Raw genomic sequence first — 20000 nt, forward strand, 5'->3', positions numbered from 1 at the left:
CTCCTCTAGTCTCAATGAGCTGCTCAATGCTTGTGTCTCCCAGCAAGTCCCCTTTGGTGAACAGCACTATAGTGTGACTCCAGACTCTCTCACCCAGCAGCTCCATGTGTTGCTGCACTCCTCTTCTATATTTCTCTATGAATGGCTCATTCACATTAATGTTCAGGAGTAGAGCATGGGGTCCTGGAGGACACAGAGACACACTGAGGACAATCTCTCGGTTATCACGTTCAGGAGTTTCCTCTACAGTGTAGTTCAGCCACCATCCTGGTGCCTCCACTACAGTGATGCGTCTCCCTGCTGTTGCTCCTTCTCTCTTCACACACTCAGCTGTTCTTCCTGAGGCACCAAACTCCTCTCTGTTCAGGATGGTGTTTCCTGATGAACTCTTCCCACCAGCTCTGTATCCCAGCAGCACGATCCTCATGTCTGAGATGTGTGGAACTCCACCTGAAACACACATCATGCAACTCTGTGAAACACACTGAACATCGTGTTGATGATCATCTCTCTGGTTTGGCAGTCTATATTTGTGTGTGTGTGTGAGTGTGTGTGCATGTTTGTGTGTGGAAAATGAGATCACCTGCTGCTGATCTGAGAGTCTCTCTCTGCTTCTGCACCTTCATCTTCCTCTTCTCTGCTCTTCTCTCTTCATCCCTTTTCTTCTCCAGTTCAGTCAAAACCCGACGGTCGATTTCAAAGAAACCACCAGGGTTTTCTGTCATCAGAAATACATCTCTACTATGGTAAATATATATTTTCATTTGTGAACACAAAGTAGTATTGTATTCTGGTGCACAAGATCAGGTGTTCATTTTAAGTGCACATGCATTATTTTGTGGTTAAATTGTGACAAATATCAATATGCCAAATCAATATGCCAAATCAATGATACACACTAGTGATGAGACCATGCATGACAAAAGTACAGTTTAGAACAGGGGTCTATAACCTTTTCTCCTCTGACAGCTAATTTGACAAAATGGATATGGCCGAGAGCTTTAATGTTATTGCTAGTAAAAGCATGCCATGTATCCACATGGCAGATCTCCATCCAAAACCGCTGAATACGATTTGTATGCTTTTGAAAGTTTCTTTCAACTCAATTACCTTCTCTCTTTAAAGACTGTGGATATGATTTCATAGGAATTTTCCCCAAGTGACTGTTATCAGATTTATGAACATCTTCCTCCTTTTAGATAGATAGATAGATAGATAGATAGATAGATAGATACTTTATTGATCCCCAAGGGGAAATTCAAGGAGAGCTTTTGGAGAGCTACAGTACCAGAGACGGTTTATAAAGCGAGACAAGTCATATGAGGGTCAATTCCGGTTACCCTGTGACGTAGTGCCACTCCCATTTAGGAGGCAAACGGGAGGCAAACGGGAGAAATAAACCTTATCTCAGATTATGACCATTCCCTTAGCCCTACATTCAGCAATGCAAGTAACAAACCCATATTCTACAAGGCACACGTCTTTCTAACATTCCCACATTGAAATCGTATTTTCCAGCGTGACAAATACATAGCAAAGTAACTTTGTTCACGACCTGTCCCTCCTGACCTAACCTGTCTCCGCTAATTGCGCAGGCCACCTGTTATCAACGGCACACTGCTTCTGCTGCTTCTACACTGGTCTAAACCGATTACTCGTCACTGATCATGCCCAGATAGGAGGCGGAAGTGGGCACCATTTCATTCCATTGAAAACCCCCTTTATGATTCAGCTTCCTTACTATACGCTCTTTGACAGTACTGAGAAACAGGTTGGGAGCTACTGGTAGCTTGCAATAAGCTACCTGTTGGAGACCCCTGGTTTATAACATGCCCTCATAGAAGAGTTTGTAGGTACTTTGGCTGCTTTAGCCAATAGCCAGCTTACTCCAATCAGAGAGCATTTCACATTTTCACATTTTTTTTCTGTCCGACAGTATTCTGTGAAGATGACCAACTGAGCTCCCTGGTAAAATTGGCCGGATTTCTCCTTTAAGGTCAAAACACTGTTGTAAAATACAGTAGCCTACATCATGGCTGTTTCCGCTGACAAAAAGAACACAAACAGTTATAATAGAAACAGTTCAGACTCAGGCTTGTGCACAATTCCGAATTTTAGAATTTGCCTCCATTCAATTCATGAGTTGAAATTTGAATTGAATTGGCCCCACCCCACAGGAAGTTGAATTTGAATTGGAATTGGAATGGCAGGAAGTGGAATTCAATTCATGGCAATTCAAAACAAATTCACATGTCACATAACAGGAAGAATGTGTTGAATCTCATATACATTCAGATCAGGGAAAATTAGGCCTACATTGGAAATGTCATTGATTACTGTTTTCAATTATAAATTGTGTGTTTGTTGAGATCATATCTGACATTTTGTGAAACTTAATTGTTAAACACTGCAAAAAAGGGTGTCTAAAAACAAGATAAAAACACTAAATCTGAGGTAAAAGGTACTCAAAACAAGTGAAATTTTCTGTCCATGCAGCAAGATAATTTCACTTGACAAGATTTTGTGAATTAAGATAAATAAAAAAAAACCTAGCAATAAGCATGTCTGCAGAGGTATTTGGAAACTTAACATAAGATGAAATTGCTGTTTTTAAGATTACTTATAAATAATTTTTACATCCCCAAAATAAGTAAAATATACTTAATATAAGCATAAAATGCTGGTTGTAAAATGAGGTTACTTAAATTCAAACAGCCTCAGATTATATTCCTTTTTTTTGGAAGAATATTTTCTGGACTTTTTGCCTTTATTCAGATAGGACAAAGAAGATAGACAGGAAGCGGGTAGGTGAGTGAAAGAGTTGGGGAGAGATTCCGCTATGACCGCAGGTGAGATCCGAACCGGGTCCCCGTGGGTAGTTGGACAATACAAGGTACTAATGCTGTAACCTGTTGCGCCACAGTACCACAGGTTGTGACAAGTCTAGATTACGTATATTTAAAGTTGTTACATAAGTTGTTATAAGCATAAACTGCTGTTTTAAGATGATATTTTAAATCTTAAATGTCATCTTAAATTAAGTCAAATGTTCTTGTCACTTAATCTTAAAACTAGCTTTATTTTGATGAGAATTTGAGGGAGAGATGTAAAAGATCTAATTTTAACAGTATTTACCTCATTTCAAGATTTCATGCCTATTTGAGACAAAAAAAAAGATGTGCTTGATTTAAGATAGTGTAAAGTTGAACACTTACGTAAAGTAAGAAATTCATGCTTCAAACAGTATAAATGATCTAACACTTCTATTTTTTTTATCTTGATAAGAATCAAATAATTTGCAGCGTACCCTTATATTATGTATATGAATTTATTTGAATTTCATTGAATTTCAATTCTACTTCCCTTAATTCAAATTCAAATTGTAATTCTGCATCCTGTTTTTGACCTCAATTCAAATTCAATTCAAACTCAAGAATTGAATTGGAATTTAGGAGTCATTCTCAATTCAATTCTGAATTTTGCACAAGCCTGGTTCAGACAATCGTCTTCTTCATACAAAACTTTCACTTTCACACTTCATGCACGCCGTATAAGAGGTCATTTGTTGCTTTCACAAATGGCACCATAGTCTTGCTTCATTTTCAGGTCAAAGAGAAATAGGGTTAGAGAGGGTAAAGGTCAGATGGAAAGTTTGTTGATGTATCTGATTAGTTTGTAGAAAGTGTGTTGATGTATCTGATTAGTTTGTAGAAAGTGTGGTGATGTGTCTGATTAGTTAGTTGAAAGTGTATTGATGAATCTGATTAGTTAGTTGAAAGTGTTGATATGTCTGATTAGTTAGTTGGAAATTTCTTGATACTGTATCTGATATCTGATTAGGTAGTTGAAAGGGTGTTGATGTTGTAGTTGTTGTTCTACCTGATTTCTGATCAGCACTCATCTTCAGTTTCAGGAGGTCAGTTCTGTGGTGGTGGCCTGCAGGATCACAGACATTGACATCAGTCTGTGATTAAAAAACAGACCAAAGCCCCAACATGTCTGTGCTTCTGGCAGTGTCTGTCTGTGTTTACTGTGTACTGCGTCTGTATCTGCTCACCTCACTCATCTCAATAATCCATCTACATTAAAATGCAACCTCATTTGCCTAGATTCCAGAAGCTTGAGCATCTTACTCTCCATATTCCACATGTCCTGTGCCATTGATATTCTAATGTCAAAACCAAATTAAACAAATAAGGATAACACTCCCTGTGAAAAAGAAGACTTCTCCTTTTCCCTTTCTGATGACTTTTGACTGCCTACCTGGGCAAACACAGACTTTGCACACACATACACTTTAATGTTTATTGTTATGTATGTGTATGGGTATATTTGTATGTAGTCTGTGTAAGCTTTTGATTTTAACTGTGATTGGGTTAGTGGTACAGTCCCCCCCCCCCCCACACACACGTCCTATGGTTCAGTCCAATCACTAATTGGTTAATGGCCTAGCCTATTTAAGGTAGGGCACTTTCACATGGGGGGAGACACATAATATGAGAGACACACGGGAGACAGGGAAGCCACATGGGAAGAGCTGGAGGTCCAGGAATTAAGAGAAGTCCTAGTTATTTGAAATGTTAAAAAGTTACCCTAGCTTGCTGTGAGGCAAAGGGGAAAGTCGGACCATAGTTATGCAAAGTCGCCTTGTGTGGATCCGTTGCCTAATCTGTTGCCTAGTTTGGTGCCTGGTTTGGTGCCTGGTTTGGTGCCTAGTCTGTTGCCAAGTTTGGTGCCTGGTTTGGTGCCTAGTCGGTTGCCTAGAAAAGTGTTGCCTAGAGGACTTGAAGAAACCTGTTTCATGCCTGGACTCCGACCGTGATTCCCTGTTCTGCCCATCAGTGAAATAAATATTTTTGTACGGAACTGCTGTTTCCTGCCATCTCCTTCCTCAACCTGACCAAAACCAGTGACGCACCTCCCACAACATGGGGTGACCGCCTCGGTCCCTCACACTCCCCATCAAACAGTCACATTTTAAAAATAAATGATTATGGCTGTTTCATTTTCAGCCATTGGAAATACCTGTGTTCTAATGACAACTGAATTTCACCACAGGGCAAATGTTTTGGTCCAGATCTACAGTAGGCCTACGCAACTACATCTGTACAATACTACAGTACTTTTCTTGTCTTCATTTCCTTTTAAAAGAACAAATAAAAAACCTTAAATATTAAATTAAATGAATTTACCTTTATTTACACTAAGGCAATCAAATTCCGCTACAGGGATTCACATTCACCAAAGTGTTCTAGAGGAACAAAACAATGTTGTTAGAGGGTCAACTTGACAAAATCAGTAAATGTTAACATATTACAGCTCCTATGATGAAACTAATCAAATGCATTGAAACTAATTAAAGTTATCAACTCTAAATCCATGGTATTTTAGGTTCTCCTCATGGTAATGCTCATAGTATCATACTACTGTAATATTATATGCATCTATATTTGTACTGCATTGGCACTGCTTAAAGTGATGATAGTCACTACTATAATCTGTATTGGGGAATTGATGGAAACGGTTGTTAAAAGCAAAATAGGACTAAAAGTAAAACAGAGAAGCCTTGCACTTGGGATGCACAGTATTATCGGTGTGACATTGTACCGGCAAAGAACAGCTTAGCATTGTACTATCTACATAGCCAAATTATACAGTGAACATCTCTGGCAATTAAATCAGCAAACTATGGACATAGGGGAGCATTAGACAAATCTGTTCAAATAAACTGAGATCTATATTTTTATTTAAAAAAGTCACATATCAACTGCACATTTTATACAACACAGTGCAATGATTTCTTTTAGGAATCCTTTAGGATTTCTTCTTCAGTTTAGGAATGAGAATGGAGGTGTAGCCTGCATGCATAAGGCCATCCCAATACTGTAATAGTAATGGGTTAATTTGAGTACAGGACAGACCCTTAAAGGGAGTAAAGACATCAGTATCAGCATCGGCCAAAATGAGTTTGAAAATATCGGGATATTGAATATCCACAACAATCCAATATCTTTTAGCACAGTTCCATAAGAGATAATTTCTTCTAATATTATAACACTGCATAGCATCATCTTTCTTTTGAAATGATATGTTTATTTGCATTACACAGACACTGCTTGCAAGTGATGCAAGTGATGCAATTGTTTCTCTTTCTGAGGCATTGGTGTAAACAGTGCAAAATACAGCCAATAGAGTTCTTACACACTACCATGTCATCAAATTATTAGATAATATCACACAATTTCATTTAATGAAAAATACTCTCCTTTAAATAAAGCCCCCCCAGCACACGACGTCATTTCAACGTTGATATTTGGGCTAAATCCCGTCGGTCCGTCATGGCCCTGATTTCAACCAAAATTAGACGTAGAATAATGGTCTTGTTTTGGCCGGCCCATTTAGGTCTAAGGAAAGACGTCTTTAGCACGTCCTTTTTCAGACCACATATCAACTAATTAAATCCTGATGTAAATTATCAGTTATAGTCTACCTAGGACTACATTATCGTTCCTGTCGACCATCTTTCCCCCCCGGGGATTGCCCAAATCCGCCGCGAACTCTACGGGCGCCCGGCGCCGCCATCTTGGCTGCCGTTAACTGCGTGTGTGACTTTTGTTTGTTTACTCATGGCAACAGTTGATATGGACGGACAACTCTGTTTTTAGCCTTCTCCCCTCTGAAAAAAAAATCAGAGGAAAAATTCAGATGGAAAAAAATCAGTCATTGAAATAATGAGTAATTAAAATTCTGATAAAAAAAAAAAATCACATAAATGTTCACGTAAAGGAGACAGGAGTGAACTCTGCGCATGTACAAGAGGAACGGAGGCGGGAAGCCGTAGCCGAGCCCATTTCGAACTTTGTTTGAAACACACAGTCAGTTGAAGCCGTTGAAGAACAGCGTGAAGATGGAACCTGCTACTGAGGTAAGTGAGTTTATGCCTATGATTTAGGAAGTAGAAATGTAACATTTTGATCGAGAGTCAGTTTTGCCAAAACGAGACGAATGCTCTGAACACCATCAACAGTGCTATCAGAGATGATTAAAGCGGACAGCGGAGTAATCGAGGATCTGTATGTTACCATGCTAACTTAACCTGTCCTGGGCTAGTTTTACTTGAGTGTAGAAATTATTCTGTGTTAATTCACTCTACCGCTGATAATGTAGTCGGACTTGAAACCCGTTTGTAATTGCTGTTAGGTCCCGTTATCTCTATGAAAGGAAAGTATTTTCTGTCTGATCTATTCAACACAATTTAGGGCCGTTTGTGGTAACGTAGGAAGTTAGGAACCTGATTGCAACACGCATGATTTCGTGGACCTGCTTAGAACGTTCACAAAGGTAGCGCGAAAATTTGAATTTTTTTCGCGGCTAGATCTACCCGTCCCGAAGAGTCCTTTGTAACCATGGATATCTCTCCACCGTCCTGCTAGATACACTAGACTAGAGTAGACAAGCAGCGCGCTGTTATCCACTTCATTTTTGTTGTAGCATTTTGGTAGCAACAACTTGTACTTGTTGCCAACAGGACTATTTTAAATACCAGAATCGCTATTAGGCCCACTCTCCATTTATTGTTTATGGTTCATAGCAAGCAGTCATCATTACCAGACGTGGAGAACCTGTTGACCAGTTGTGCAGCATGTTAATAGTGTTATTGTTGTTGTTGTTATTATTATTATTATTATTATTATGAATAATAATGATAGTAATATCTATCTATTTATTGACTGTCATTTGGCACAGAGTAGTAACAGAGTGGTCAACATTGTCGAGGCTCAGATGCCCAGGTTGTGCAATATGTTGGTATTTTAAAGTGAAAGGTAGGGGAAACTAGTTGTGTGTTTATGTGATTGTATTGTAGCGCCGAAGCTATGTACCCCCTTGTTGGACTATCCCCTGTGGTCCCTTGTGTCCCCTGGTTTCCTGGTCTGTGTGTGTGTCTCCCTCTTCCTCCTGTGTTATAGACTGTGTCAATAAGTTCTGATGGGTTTGTGTTTAATGATTATTTTTGGAAATTGGTTATGTAAGAAGTGACACTTCCAGCGTGTTTTTACTAGACGCTGCTTTTGAGGTCTGGGATTCCTGTCATTTTTCTGTGTAACTGTTGCTTTTTCTAAAGCCTTTGCTCATTTGTCTTCTCAGCACATCAACTCTTAAGTGTGTCCCTGGAAGATCTACCATCAACTTCCAGAACTGCAACTGCTAGTACTGTCAGATGGTGAATGCTACTCAGGGTAAAAAAAAAAACTTTACGTAAAACCATTTTCATCTATTATTTCAAGTTCTGTCTCAAAATGTGTTTGAAGCCATTATTCTAAGCTAAAGTAACTGCTGGATGACTTTGAAGAATCTGAACAGTGTACGGTTCACTATGTACTGAATTTTATTATTTCTAAGTGTTGTAGCAAGCAAAGTTGTTTTATTCTAACTTTGCTTTTTTGTCTTTTTTTTTTGAAACAGCAAACACCATTGTTACACCACTTTGAAGGAGAGCCTGGTCATTTGGTCCCCTCAGCTTCTCCCTTTCTCAGTGATATGTTCATTGTGGCTGGGAGAATTGTGGGGCACTCTTTCCTTCATGGAGGACCCTGCTTGTCTGGACTCTGTGATGTGGTTGTCCATACTGCTTCGTGGGAGCCCAGACACGGCTACAGTAAACCTGGAGGACTGTGCAGACCTGGACATTAGAGAAACAATCAGGCTTGTATGTTTACATAGAAACTACTAATGTTTGATGTTATGTTGTGTTTTTATTTTGTTTTGTTGTTGTTTGTGTGTTGCCCCCAAAAGACTGTGGGTCTTTGATTTTATAATGATTTTAGAAAAACTGAGGAGTCAACTGGTGGACCCACTATTATGATTCTATAAACTTTTAACACACTGTCTAACCATTATGTATCTCTTTCATGCTCTCCATCTTCAAGCTGGAGGTGGAATCAAACCTATCAGCTGAAGAAATGGGAAGGGTACAGAATGTGGCCTCTTCCTGGGACCTCCCTCCGCTAACCACAACCAACAGGGCCCTTAATGCTGTGAGTGAAATACATTTATATTTCCCTATGCTTTAGTGTGCTATACATTTTCCTCCCCCCCCCCCCCCCCCCCCGCGCATTTGGTAATTTAGTCAATCAGCAGACGCTTCTATCCAAAACAACCTAAAACTACACTTTGGAGGTGTGTTTTTTTTTATGTCGGTCTGGTTTGACTTGATGTAGCCGTTTTAAGACGACTGCAGACGTGATTATTTCTGAGATTCTGATAAGTTTTCAACCATGACGTATGCACAATAAATTCCAGTTTTGAAAACATATCAGAATCTCAGAAATAATCACGTCGTGACGCCTTCTAAATGCGGCCGCGCTGTCAGCTGTTCATTCACGACAGCGGAAGAGAAAAGTACCTGTTAGCATGCTAAATTCGACATCCAAACGTAACGAGGAGACTCGCGCGAGCTAAACTGCTATTAATTCTGCTTAACATGCTGCGCAAATGTGTTCAAAACGGCTGCTGTACGGTCCTAAAATGTACACCGTACTGCTGCATTCAAGTTAACTCTGCTAACGTCTCACAACGTAGCCTACATTAGGGAGACTAAACTAAGTTATGCATTCGAGCTGTATCTCCAAGCGTTAGAATAGTGTCAACGAAGAGACTCTTGTGTGGGGGCGGATCTGTGGGGGAAATCAATGTGAATTGGAATTGTACATTGTAATTGATAACACCTGCGTGTTCAGGGCTGCCCGCGGTGAAGCCAGAGAGGGTTAGGAGACGCTAGCTAAGGCCGGGGATGTAGGAGTGAGGACTGATTGTCGCTTCCCAGTCAGGGGGTTTTCCTCGTAAGCTGCTGTGGAGGCAGCGTTGGATCGGGTACTTCACCGGCCAGCGGGCCGGTCAGCGGGCCGGTCAGCGGTTGAGACCACACAAGAGTCTCTTCGTTACACTATTCTAACGCTTAGAGATACGGCTCGAATGCATAACTTAGTTTAGTCTCCCTAATGTGGGCTACGTTGTGAGACGTTAGCAAAAGTTCACTTGAATGCCGCCGTTTTGAACACATTTGCGCCGCATGTTAAGCAGAATTAATAGCAGTTTAGCTCGCCGTATGTGGCAACAACAATCCTTCAACAATCGTTAATGTTTTGTTAAATGCACATGCAGAGGCAGTGGTTTCATTCGGGCAAAGAAAAAGCTGCGTGCGCGCAGCTCAATGAAAGTGATTCAATTGATAACATGATTTAAAAATAATTTCAATCGTACAACATAGAACATTATTTCGTGGCGGCCCGCCACAGATTACTCAATGTATGGGAAACACTGTTAATGAAAATGTTTCCTGTCATTTCAGCTGCGGTGAAAAATGGAGCAACAAGGCTGACATCGGGAGAGCTGAGGCAGATCATCTTAAACATGATGCACCTAGACGGTCCGGTGGCGGAGACTTCAAGAATTAAATAAAATTACAATGAAATGGATAACGTTTGTTTGACTGTTTGTTTACGCCTAGCTTGCTATTGTAATGTAGGCCTATTAGATTATGTATTTATCATCTAGATGGTTAAGTTGGTAAATGAAAATGCTTAATGCACATTTTAAAAGCCTATAATAGGATAATATAGGCTTATTTTAACAGCAATAGTATGGGTAATGGTAAAGTTAGTAAGTGCTTAATGCACATTATTTAAAAGCCTATAATAGGATAATATAGGCTTATAAATTAATATATAACAGCAAAATTCTGGTTGAAAATAGGTCCATGGCAGCACCTAAACAAGACGTGGTTTCAACCAAATTTAAACGTTGAAAAGGCGTCTTTCCATAGACGTCTTTTCAACGACCATGAAAAGACGTCATCTAACCTTTCACTTTTAAACCAAACTGGGCCGTTGTTTCGACGACTTGACAAGACGTCTTTTCAACGACTTTTCAACGTGATTTTGCTGGGGGGGAGACATGCTAAAATGCTCTGTTTCCATTGATCAATTTAATGTGCTTACAAAGAACTTCACAGACTATACAACTTTACTTCACAGACTAGCCTATCCTTACACGGATCATGAAATTCAATAATGATAACGTTAGACTATTTCAACTGATGCTTAGGCCTGTTCTGCAGTAGGCCTCGGTCTAATGATACACTGTAAGGAGAGAAATAAATCCTTGTAGGCCTAAAGTTGGGCCTACTCATAGTCATAGTTTGTCGCTAGACTATGCATATTCTAGCCCGACTGCTAGGGCCAATAGGTCCAATCGTTACAGCGAAAGCCTGCTGCCTCTTTGGCAGAAGATTATCATTAGATTGGACGGTGCCCCAGTAAAGTTTTGAGATCCCACCAACAAACAACTCTGTTTGGTCTTGCAGTAGGCTAACAGGTAGGCCTAAACTAGCCTAGGCCCGTTACAATAAAATAATAATAATGATAAAAACACAGTACGACCGAAATAGCCAACTTATCCAATAAGCGTTAGTTAGTTAAACGTTAAATATGACGAGGCTATGACTTAGCCTACATTTCTGAAGTTGTGGACTTCGATTCATTAATTTGAAATCGAATAACTTACCGAAGACCCGCATTCAAATACTTGAAGTGAAAGTGAAAACAAAAACTTCCGCCTTCTGTGTCAAAAAGTTAAATGTGCCTTGCCTACTAGGCTGTCATTATCAATATTCTGAGGGAATCCTGTAGCACCATCTACTGACAGGAAAAGGTAGTAACCATTTTCATGTATCTGTGTATTTGTAGGCCTATGTCGTTTTGCTAAATAGGCCTACTATACCATAAATACCATAACTTCTTCTAGGCTACTCCATTTCTTCTACTCACATCAAAGGCTTATTTCTCTCAAATGTTGTTCACAATTCAGTAATTTCAGGTGTCACATAGATCCATCAGAAGTGTCTGTGTCTAAATTCAGGCTTGGTGAACTGCACATTTGTGAACAAATACTGTAAGTCTTGTGTTCATGGAGCTCTTTAATTTCAGGAAAAATGGAGCAACATTTTTAGTAGCCTACAAATACTGTATACTGTAATAGCCTAACTAATACCCCTTTGTAGCATTAGTGTTATATTATTATTGTGTTACTATTATTTGACTTGCTTATCAGAATGTAATTTCACACACTGAATACTGTTAGACTGCACACAATTAGATGCTTAGCATTTATTATATCGCCTAGCATTTCATTTGGCCACTTCCATCTAAAAGTACATGCCAACAGTACAAGCATAGTGAAGTATAGGCTTCTGCTATGTGCATTCCAGGGATTGCACGAAGCACTGTTTTGCTTCAGCATTTGTCTTCTCAATTCCATCATCAGTCTTATCTGAGCTCCACTGGTTTGGTCGGTTCCTCTCTGCTTCCTTTGGTCTCTGGGTTGATGCTGCAGGTGCCTGGAGGTAACCTACTGGGTCAGACTTTTCGCCAAAAGAAAAAGAAGAATCGCTGAAATCGAGATCCCAGCCAACCTAGATTGCATAGAGAAGGCAAGTCATCCCACAGCACTTTTTCTTTTAGATCTAACAGAACACACTAACTGCTGTATATGCCAGTTTTATTTCTTTTTTTGAGAGAGATAGAGAGATAGGCAGAGAGAGAGAGAGAGCTAGTGACTATGGAAAAAATGGCCATACTTCTTGGTGAAGGGCCCTCTGCTACCTTAGCAACACAACTTATTCTGAAATGTGAGGATCAGAGGGACTAAAACAAATTTGAAATTGAGATCCTGGCCACGGGTCTTCGCCAGCGTCCACAATAAATCATCTTTGCCTTTGTTCAGTTTGTAGCACTCGTGCTAGGCCCTGCCCTGCTCCAGGTCAAAGGTCACTTGCTCCAGGAGAGTTCAAAACAAATTTGCTGATGCTCCCAACATCAACAACATCAGAGACTTCTGGTTACGCATCATCATTCTCTTCCTCTTTCTCTTCCTAGAGCAACAGAAAGTGAACTCGCCACAAGATATCTACTGTAAGACCCTCTCTTTTGCACTCTTTCGCTGGCACACACGCACACGCGCACGCACACACACACACACACACACACACACACACACACACACACACACACACACACACACACACACACACACACAGCTACCAGAATATTAAAGAAGGAGCAGAAGGGGGTTACAGAAAAAAAAACTTTTTTTTTTCATCATCATCATCATCATCATCATCATTCTTATTGCCATTCCAATCCAGTTAGCTTGATGTAAAGAAGAAAGAAGACAAACTGCTTCATAAACTAAACTAATCACAATTATAAACTAAATTCATTTTCTGAATAAAAACAAATTACAAGCATGTTTGCCCTCAGAACAACAACAAAAACCCTGAAAATAATGCTTATACAATCATTCTCATGGCACTCTGAAGAAAGTGACTCGAAAGTCTTTGGGCCAATTGTTTTGGTTTGGGCATTTGGCACCAGACATGTGCAAAGACGCCTGTGAGCTCTTGCATGGTTGATCACATGACTCCCACTGTTCCAGTAGAGAGGATGGCAGTGCACTGACCCCCTTCACCAGACCAGGGGTCACTGTGGCCAAGGGGCAAGCGTGCAGCAGAGAGGATCAGACAGGAACTCAAACAAATACACAGAAGATGCACTAGAGGCTTACTGTAGATGCAAACACAGTGACAACCAGAGATCAACCACAAGTTTAAGTGACAAACTTGAGTCAACTAAGTTAAGTGGTAAACCTCCTGATAGGGAAGATTGGATCTGTTCTATTATTAACTGGCCTACTAATAAAGCTTTTTGGACCTCCAGTTCTCTCAGTTTTCAAGGTTTATCACTTCTGAGTGAACTCACCTTTTAAACCTTTGTAACTAAAGCACATACTTGGAAAAAACAGATCTTACTCCATAAGCGTTACTTACAGAATCCCAAGGCCAAACCTGATTATGTTACATAGACGCCTCAGTATTGTAATGTAATATCAGGTAAGGACAACATATAGAAAAAGAGTAAGATGATGGTCTATCAGACATATTAAAACCCCTATGAACAGGTTAATTGCTCACTTCATCTCCAACAATGGCAGGTGAGCTCAGAAAGGCTGTGCTTCACATATAAATTACATGTGGGACTCCTTGATGACAAAAAACATTTTACAAACTGATCTGGATCTCTGATAACGAAAAGCAAAAGATTATGGTCAAAGTCTGAAGTTTACTTTAAAGATAACACCCCATCAGCTGAGATTTACTTTAACATGACTATAGACTGCCACCACTTGGCAATATCATGCAATATCATCCACTAATGTTCTAAACTGTTTGGTTCTTCTTGCAGGTTGCTTTTCCTTGACAGTCTGATGTAGCCTTCTTAAATTATGACGGAGAGATTCTAAAACCATGAACAATTACAAAAAGTGCAGAAGGTCTCATTCATGTCAAACATGAGGCTACTCACACAGTTGTATATTTTACAAACTACTAATGAATTACTCCAGAAAACCATCTAACCCAAAGTCCAGTCCTGTAAATGCAGCTGACCTTCACCACCAATCCACCTACCAATAGCAATTATCTTACAGTGGCAATGCAATCTGTCATTTGTGACTACAGTAGTTGTTCAGGGCAGCCAGTGCAAGAGCTTCTCAAAATCTGAAGGATGGTCCCTGTAATTATGTTGCTGTTGTTGATGTTTTCTGACAACGGGTTGTTTGTAAACATTCTCATTTACTATAGTTGTAATTTGTAAATCAAGGGATGATTGGGACAATAATTGTTTGCCATATAGGATCACAGGACTGATTAAATGTGACTGTGTCACCCCTGGGATCACTGTCAGAGATACTGTATGGTGTATCCATTAGCAATAATTAGGGCCCGAGCACCGAGGTGCGGCCACTGAAAGTGGCTGCACCGTAGGTGCAAGGCCCTATTGTTTTTGCTCAGATTATTATTATTATTATTATTATTATTATTATACTTCTATTCCTCTTACCCTTAACTTTTTTGCCCTTTTTCACCAACTTGGCATGCTCTAAAACTCTTGAAATTTGGCAGCTACCTGTAGAATTGATGCCTCTACTGAGAGACAGACCTTTGGCCTAGGGTGTGGCTCAGGGACTCTATAGCGCCACCTAGCGCGCCGTCTACTGTGGTTGACACATACATTCACGGAAATGAACCAAATTTGGTGGACATGTGTGTTGTATTATTCTGAACAAGTTTTACATTCAAACTATATAGTGAATCTTAGAAGAATTTGAATTATGTGAGATTTTCAGATTTTTGCACATCATGTATTTTGAAATACTTCTCCTAGACGGTTTATCGAAATTATGTCATTTAAGCACTAAAATGATCTTGAGGGGTTGCCCGAGAGGAATTGCGACCAGATTTTTGAATTTCAAAAGTATATTGAAATGGCGAAGGTTTGAATCTAGGTGTCTTATAAAAGAAACAAAAAGTTGGTGTTATAGGCAGAAAACAGTGACTAATTTGGATGACATTTGATGGAGTATTAGTTATTGTGTTTGTAGTGACAGTCGTATACAAAGTTTTGAATTTGGTGTTGTTTGTGATTTTTAAAAGCGCATTAATGATTGTGGTGGACACAGTTTTAGCTAAAATATTTTGAAGCGAGTTGATGAATGATTATAATCATATCAAGCTATGCTGCAATTTTGATTTTAACCATGTTAACAGAAAGTGAGTTATTTTTAATTTCATATTTGCCCAATCACACAGCCCCTCCTCTCTGTCCTTCTCTGCCTCTCTCTCTGTTGCAACTAACAGACACACGCACGCACTCTGTCACCCCCCTTCTCGGGTCCTCCCTAACTAACACACACACATTGACACACGCGCGGCTTTCTAGAGACACACACACACACACACACACACACACACACACACACACACACACACACACACACACACACACACACACACACACACACACACACACACACACACACACACACACACACACACACACACACACACACACACACACACACACACACACACACACACACACACACACACACACACACACACACACACACACACCCTTTGGGCAACCGTGGCCTACTGGTTAGGGTTTGGGGCTTGTAGCTGGAGGATTGCCGGTTCGATCCCTGACCAGTCCACAGCTGAAGTGCCCTTGAGCAAGGCACCTAACCCCTGACTGCTCCCTGAGTGCCGCTGGTTGGGCAGGCAGCTCACTGCTCTGAGTATAGTATATTAAAAAGTATACAAAAGTATATTGAAATGGCGAAGGTTTGAATCTAGGTGTCTTGTAAAAGAAACAAAAAGTTGGTGTTATAGGTAGAAAACAGTGACTAATTTGGATGAAATTTGATGGAGTATTAGTTAGTGTGTTTGTAGTGACAGTCATATGCAAAGTTTGGAATTTGGTGTTGTTTGTGTTTTTTAAAAGTGCATTAATGATTGTGGTGGACACAGTTTTAGCTAAAATATTTTGAAGCGAGTTGACAAATAATTATAATCATATCAACCTATGCTGCAATTTTGAAATTTTGAATCTAGCCATGTTCACAGTAAGTGAGTATTTAGGTTTATTTGTGTTTGCATGTGTCATATACTCCATCCATTTAGCTGAGCAGGAGTAGGTGCTCTCTCTCTCAGCTGCATGTCTCTCTCGTCCCGTGCTAATTCTCTACACAGACTCACAGACACTCTCACCCCTCCCCCGTCATTCTCTCTCTCTCTCACGCACGCGCGCGCGCACACACACACACACACACACACACACACACACACACACACACACACACACACACACACACACACACACACACACACACACACACACACACACACACACACACACACCCACCCTCCCTCCCTCCCTCTTTCCTCCCTCCCTCCTTCCCTCTGGACAGCCGTGGCCTACTGGTTAGGGCTTGGGGCTTGTAACTGGAAGGTTGCCGGTTCAATCCCCAACCAGTCCACCACTAAAGTGCCCTTGAGCAAGGCACCTAACCCCTCACTGCTCCCCCAGCACCGCTGGTTGGGCAGGCAGCTCACTGCTCTGGGTCAGTGTGTGATTCACCTCACTGTGTGTTCACTGTGTACTGTGTGTGTTCACTAATTTGGTTAAATTGGGTTACATGCAGAGAAATAAATTTCCCTCACGGGATCAAAAAAGTGTATATTCTATTCTATTGATCCATTTGTCTCTACCCCCTCTGTCTGTGTCTGTCTAGCGTTATTGCTATCGATAGTCAGAGATAGAGCTCTGGCCTAGGGTGTGGCTTAGGGACTCTATGCTACTAGCATATTGTCTGTTGTGGCTGACACATACATTCAGGAAAATTGACCAAATTTGGTGGGCATGTGTGTTGCTCATGCACATGCCCACCAACACGCACATGTTGCTTTGTTAGATTCCAAAATCTCACAGGTCTCCGCACCGCTGGTGCTCGGGCCCGCCATCGCCGCTTGCGGCTATATTGTAAAACTGTAATCACAACGCTATGTTTATACACACTGCTAAAAAAAATTAAGGGAACACTGGTTCAAGCGGGTATTATTATTATATAGCATCAAGTCAGGGGCCAACTATGAGACGACCCCCAAAACAGGAAAGGCGGCAACTGGTAATTTTTCCATCTTTATCCCACTGGAGAGTGGTAATTTCACTAGCTTTGCATTTGGTTTGAGTCAGTTTTAGTACTGGTAGCATAAGCCAGTATCTGGAACCTACAGAGGTTGTACAGGTAGTCAAATTTCTCCAGAATGGCATCAACATCCTCATCCTCAAAAAACTTCTAAAATGTCTGGGCTTATATTCAAATCCGTTTGATACAGGGGACCACTTAAATATACAATACACATATCCATATAGAAATATACAAATATTCTTTGCATAAACAAACTGTGCATCATTCCCTCAGTTTGCCTTGAGATGTAAGAAATACGGATTTCAATGTTGGACTTCCTGCTTTCAATGATGTAAAAATCATCATTTTACATCATTGAAAGCAGGAAGTCCTATTCATGGGTTTCATTGAAATCCGCATTTCTCCCATCTCAAGGCAAACTGAGGGAATGATGCACGACCATTCAAAAACATGACTGGTTTTCTAAAGATACAAAGCCTAATGCTAATCGGTGAAGTGTCCCTTTAAAAGAATAAACCAAAAAACAAGGAAACACTTTAAAGACAACGTATTTATATTTACACTTTAGATGCAAATGACACATTTGTACTGTGGTACTAAGGAATGATTAATGATAAAAAAAAAATCAATAACAGCCCATAAAAGCAACACAATATAGCTATTTTTATTTTACCTTAAGTAAAGTAAGCAAAGTGTTACCGAAAGTTTACGTTTGGATATAGGATGCAAAGTCATTTTAATGTAACAGAGTTAGTAGAGAATTGGGGATGGAATGCTTGGTATTGCATGTTGTTGTTGCACATATGGACATGATCCATTTCATTGGGATAGATGAATTGGGTATCCCCGTAGCATTGGGTACCCACGCTGATAACAATGTGAGGAAAAGGGGAAATCCTACATTGTGTTGCTTTAGGCATTTGTTTTTAAGTTAAATGAAAAAAAAAAAAACGGAATTCCATTGTGCAGTTCAATTTACAATATGGCTACTTCAGAACACTTAAAAAAAAACCACAAAACTACTCCATCTATTATAAAAATATAAACAAGTAGATATATTGTAAATGTTGGCTTCCCATAATAAAGACTACACATCCACAAAGACTTCACAGTCCACACAGTCCAGCCTAAGCCTTTGCTTATTTTACAACTGGAGGAATGTCATTTTGACAAACTAGTCACACAAAGGGTCCAAATGTGTTCTTATACAGTATGCCTCTGGCATAGCTCTCTGCTGTGTGTGTGTGTGTATGTCTCTTTAGTTGTTTACACTTTGGGCAAAGCCCAGTGCTTGAACACAGTTCTTGGGGTGTTTACATAGACTATAAAATACAGCGTTGTACTGAGCTGGCTTTAAACAGGACTGTTTTTACAGTAGTCATCAATCTGCATTCAGTATCAGTAATTCTAATAATGCAAATACACAACAGCTGAAATGACGTCTTAATCTTTCCCTCTCTTTACCATTTGAACCCATATCTTTTGGTGACATCAACCTTTGACTTCAACAGCACCACCAGGTCTTTGCCATTCATGCGGGACTTGGGTTCATATTCTATCAGTGGTTTCACAATGCCATGAAGAGCAGGCTGCAATTTAGACAGAGCGCGAGGAGCTTTTTGATTGTAAAGAAGTTTCCGAAGCTCACGCGGGTTACTGTACGACCAGGCCTTAGAGTTGGTGAACATCTCCAGAAGAGTGATGCCAAGAGACCACATGTCAGACATGGTGCTGCAGTCCTCACAGTCCACTAGGCACTCTGGGGCCATGTAGGGAGGGGTTCCTCCCAGTGGGGCACAGTGAGCCCCTGCTTGACTGCTTCCTCTCGCCATCGATATCGTGTCCATCAGGTTCGCCAAGCCCCAGTCAGTCAGATAAGCCTTCTTGTTATCCGCTGCAATCTTATCAAAATATAATTGAAAATCATTTATTAAATGAAATGTATAAACTTAAATGACATTTGAAAAAAAAGTTATGTCTTCTAGTTCTAGTCCTTACTTGTAATCAGTGAGAAGTGGATGCTAAGAAGAGGTACTGTATGCCTTAAAGAAACACTAAAGAGTTTTTTGCACCTTAGAATAATGTTTCCAAAATCATTTCAGTGGATCAACTCATAACAGGGTGAACGGCACTTCTGCTTTCGTTTTGCGACCCTCTATCGGCTATAACTGCACTATGTTAGTTAAACAAAATTGGGTAGCGGATCTGTAGTTCGATGGAATGAGACATAAGAAACTACACATTTGACTTGCTTCAATATCGCAATACATCATACTTTCATAAAATCATGCAACATTCTCTAACTTTGCAAGATAAACAAATAGCGTGCATGCTTTACTGTTGCTTTAATCTATATACTCTATATACTGTATTAGTTAAAATAAGGGTTTTATGAG

General features: G+C 40.2%; 2 protein-coding genes and 1 long non-coding RNA gene across 8 annotated transcripts in view; 1 reads left to right on the forward strand and 2 right to left on the reverse strand.

Annotated features, from left to right (window-relative positions):
• Positions 1-11629, reverse strand: part of LOC134088648 (GTPase IMAP family member 8-like) — a 19734-nt gene extending 8105 nt beyond the window's left edge. For 2 of the 3 annotated variants that reach the window (XM_062542714.1, XM_062542713.1), the window contains exons 1-5: positions 11563-11612; positions 5193-5251; positions 3880-3936; positions 584-718; positions 1-450 (exon numbers count right to left, since the gene is read on the reverse strand). The exon at positions 1-450 is cut by the window's left edge and continues 255 nt beyond it. In XM_062542714.1, the coding sequence (XP_062398698.1) occupies positions 1-450; positions 584-718; positions 3880-3901 (607 nt within the window). In that variant the 5' untranslated portion in view covers positions 3902-3936; positions 5193-5251; positions 11563-11612. Of the gene's footprint in view, positions 451-583; positions 719-3879; positions 3937-5192; positions 5252-11562 lie in introns of all 3 variants that reach the window. The other variant, XM_062542712.1, reaches the window with a different exon arrangement.
• Positions 6408-10363, forward strand: LOC134088649 (uncharacterized). Of its 2 annotated transcripts, XR_009939984.1 has the most exons (5): positions 6408-6925; positions 8146-8237; positions 8464-8707; positions 8928-9035; positions 10349-10363. It is a non-coding gene; the product is annotated as an uncharacterized LOC134088649 (long non-coding RNA). The 2 variants fall into 2 exon arrangements; XR_009939985.1 differs by lacking the exon at positions 10349-10363 and having other exon boundaries at positions 8934-8973.
• Positions 11630-18035: 6406 nt separating the features above from the next.
• The window catches only part of LOC134088650 (uncharacterized), a 14602-nt gene continuing 12637 nt past the window's right edge, over positions 18036-20000 (reverse strand). The window contains exon 12 of one of the 3 annotated variants that reach the window (XM_062542716.1): positions 18036-19505. In XM_062542716.1, the coding sequence (XP_062398700.1) occupies positions 19065-19505 (441 nt within the window). In that variant the 3' untranslated portion in view covers positions 18036-19064. Of the gene's footprint in view, positions 19506-19602; positions 19659-20000 lie in introns of those variants that run through there. The other 2 variants (XM_062542715.1, XM_062542717.1) reach the window with 2 other exon arrangements.

Source organism: Sardina pilchardus, chromosome 8 (assembly GCF_963854185.1).
Source record: "Sardina pilchardus chromosome 8, fSarPil1.1, whole genome shotgun sequence".
NCBI classification, from domain to species: Eukaryota; Metazoa; Chordata; class Actinopteri; order Clupeiformes; family Clupeidae; genus Sardina; species Sardina pilchardus.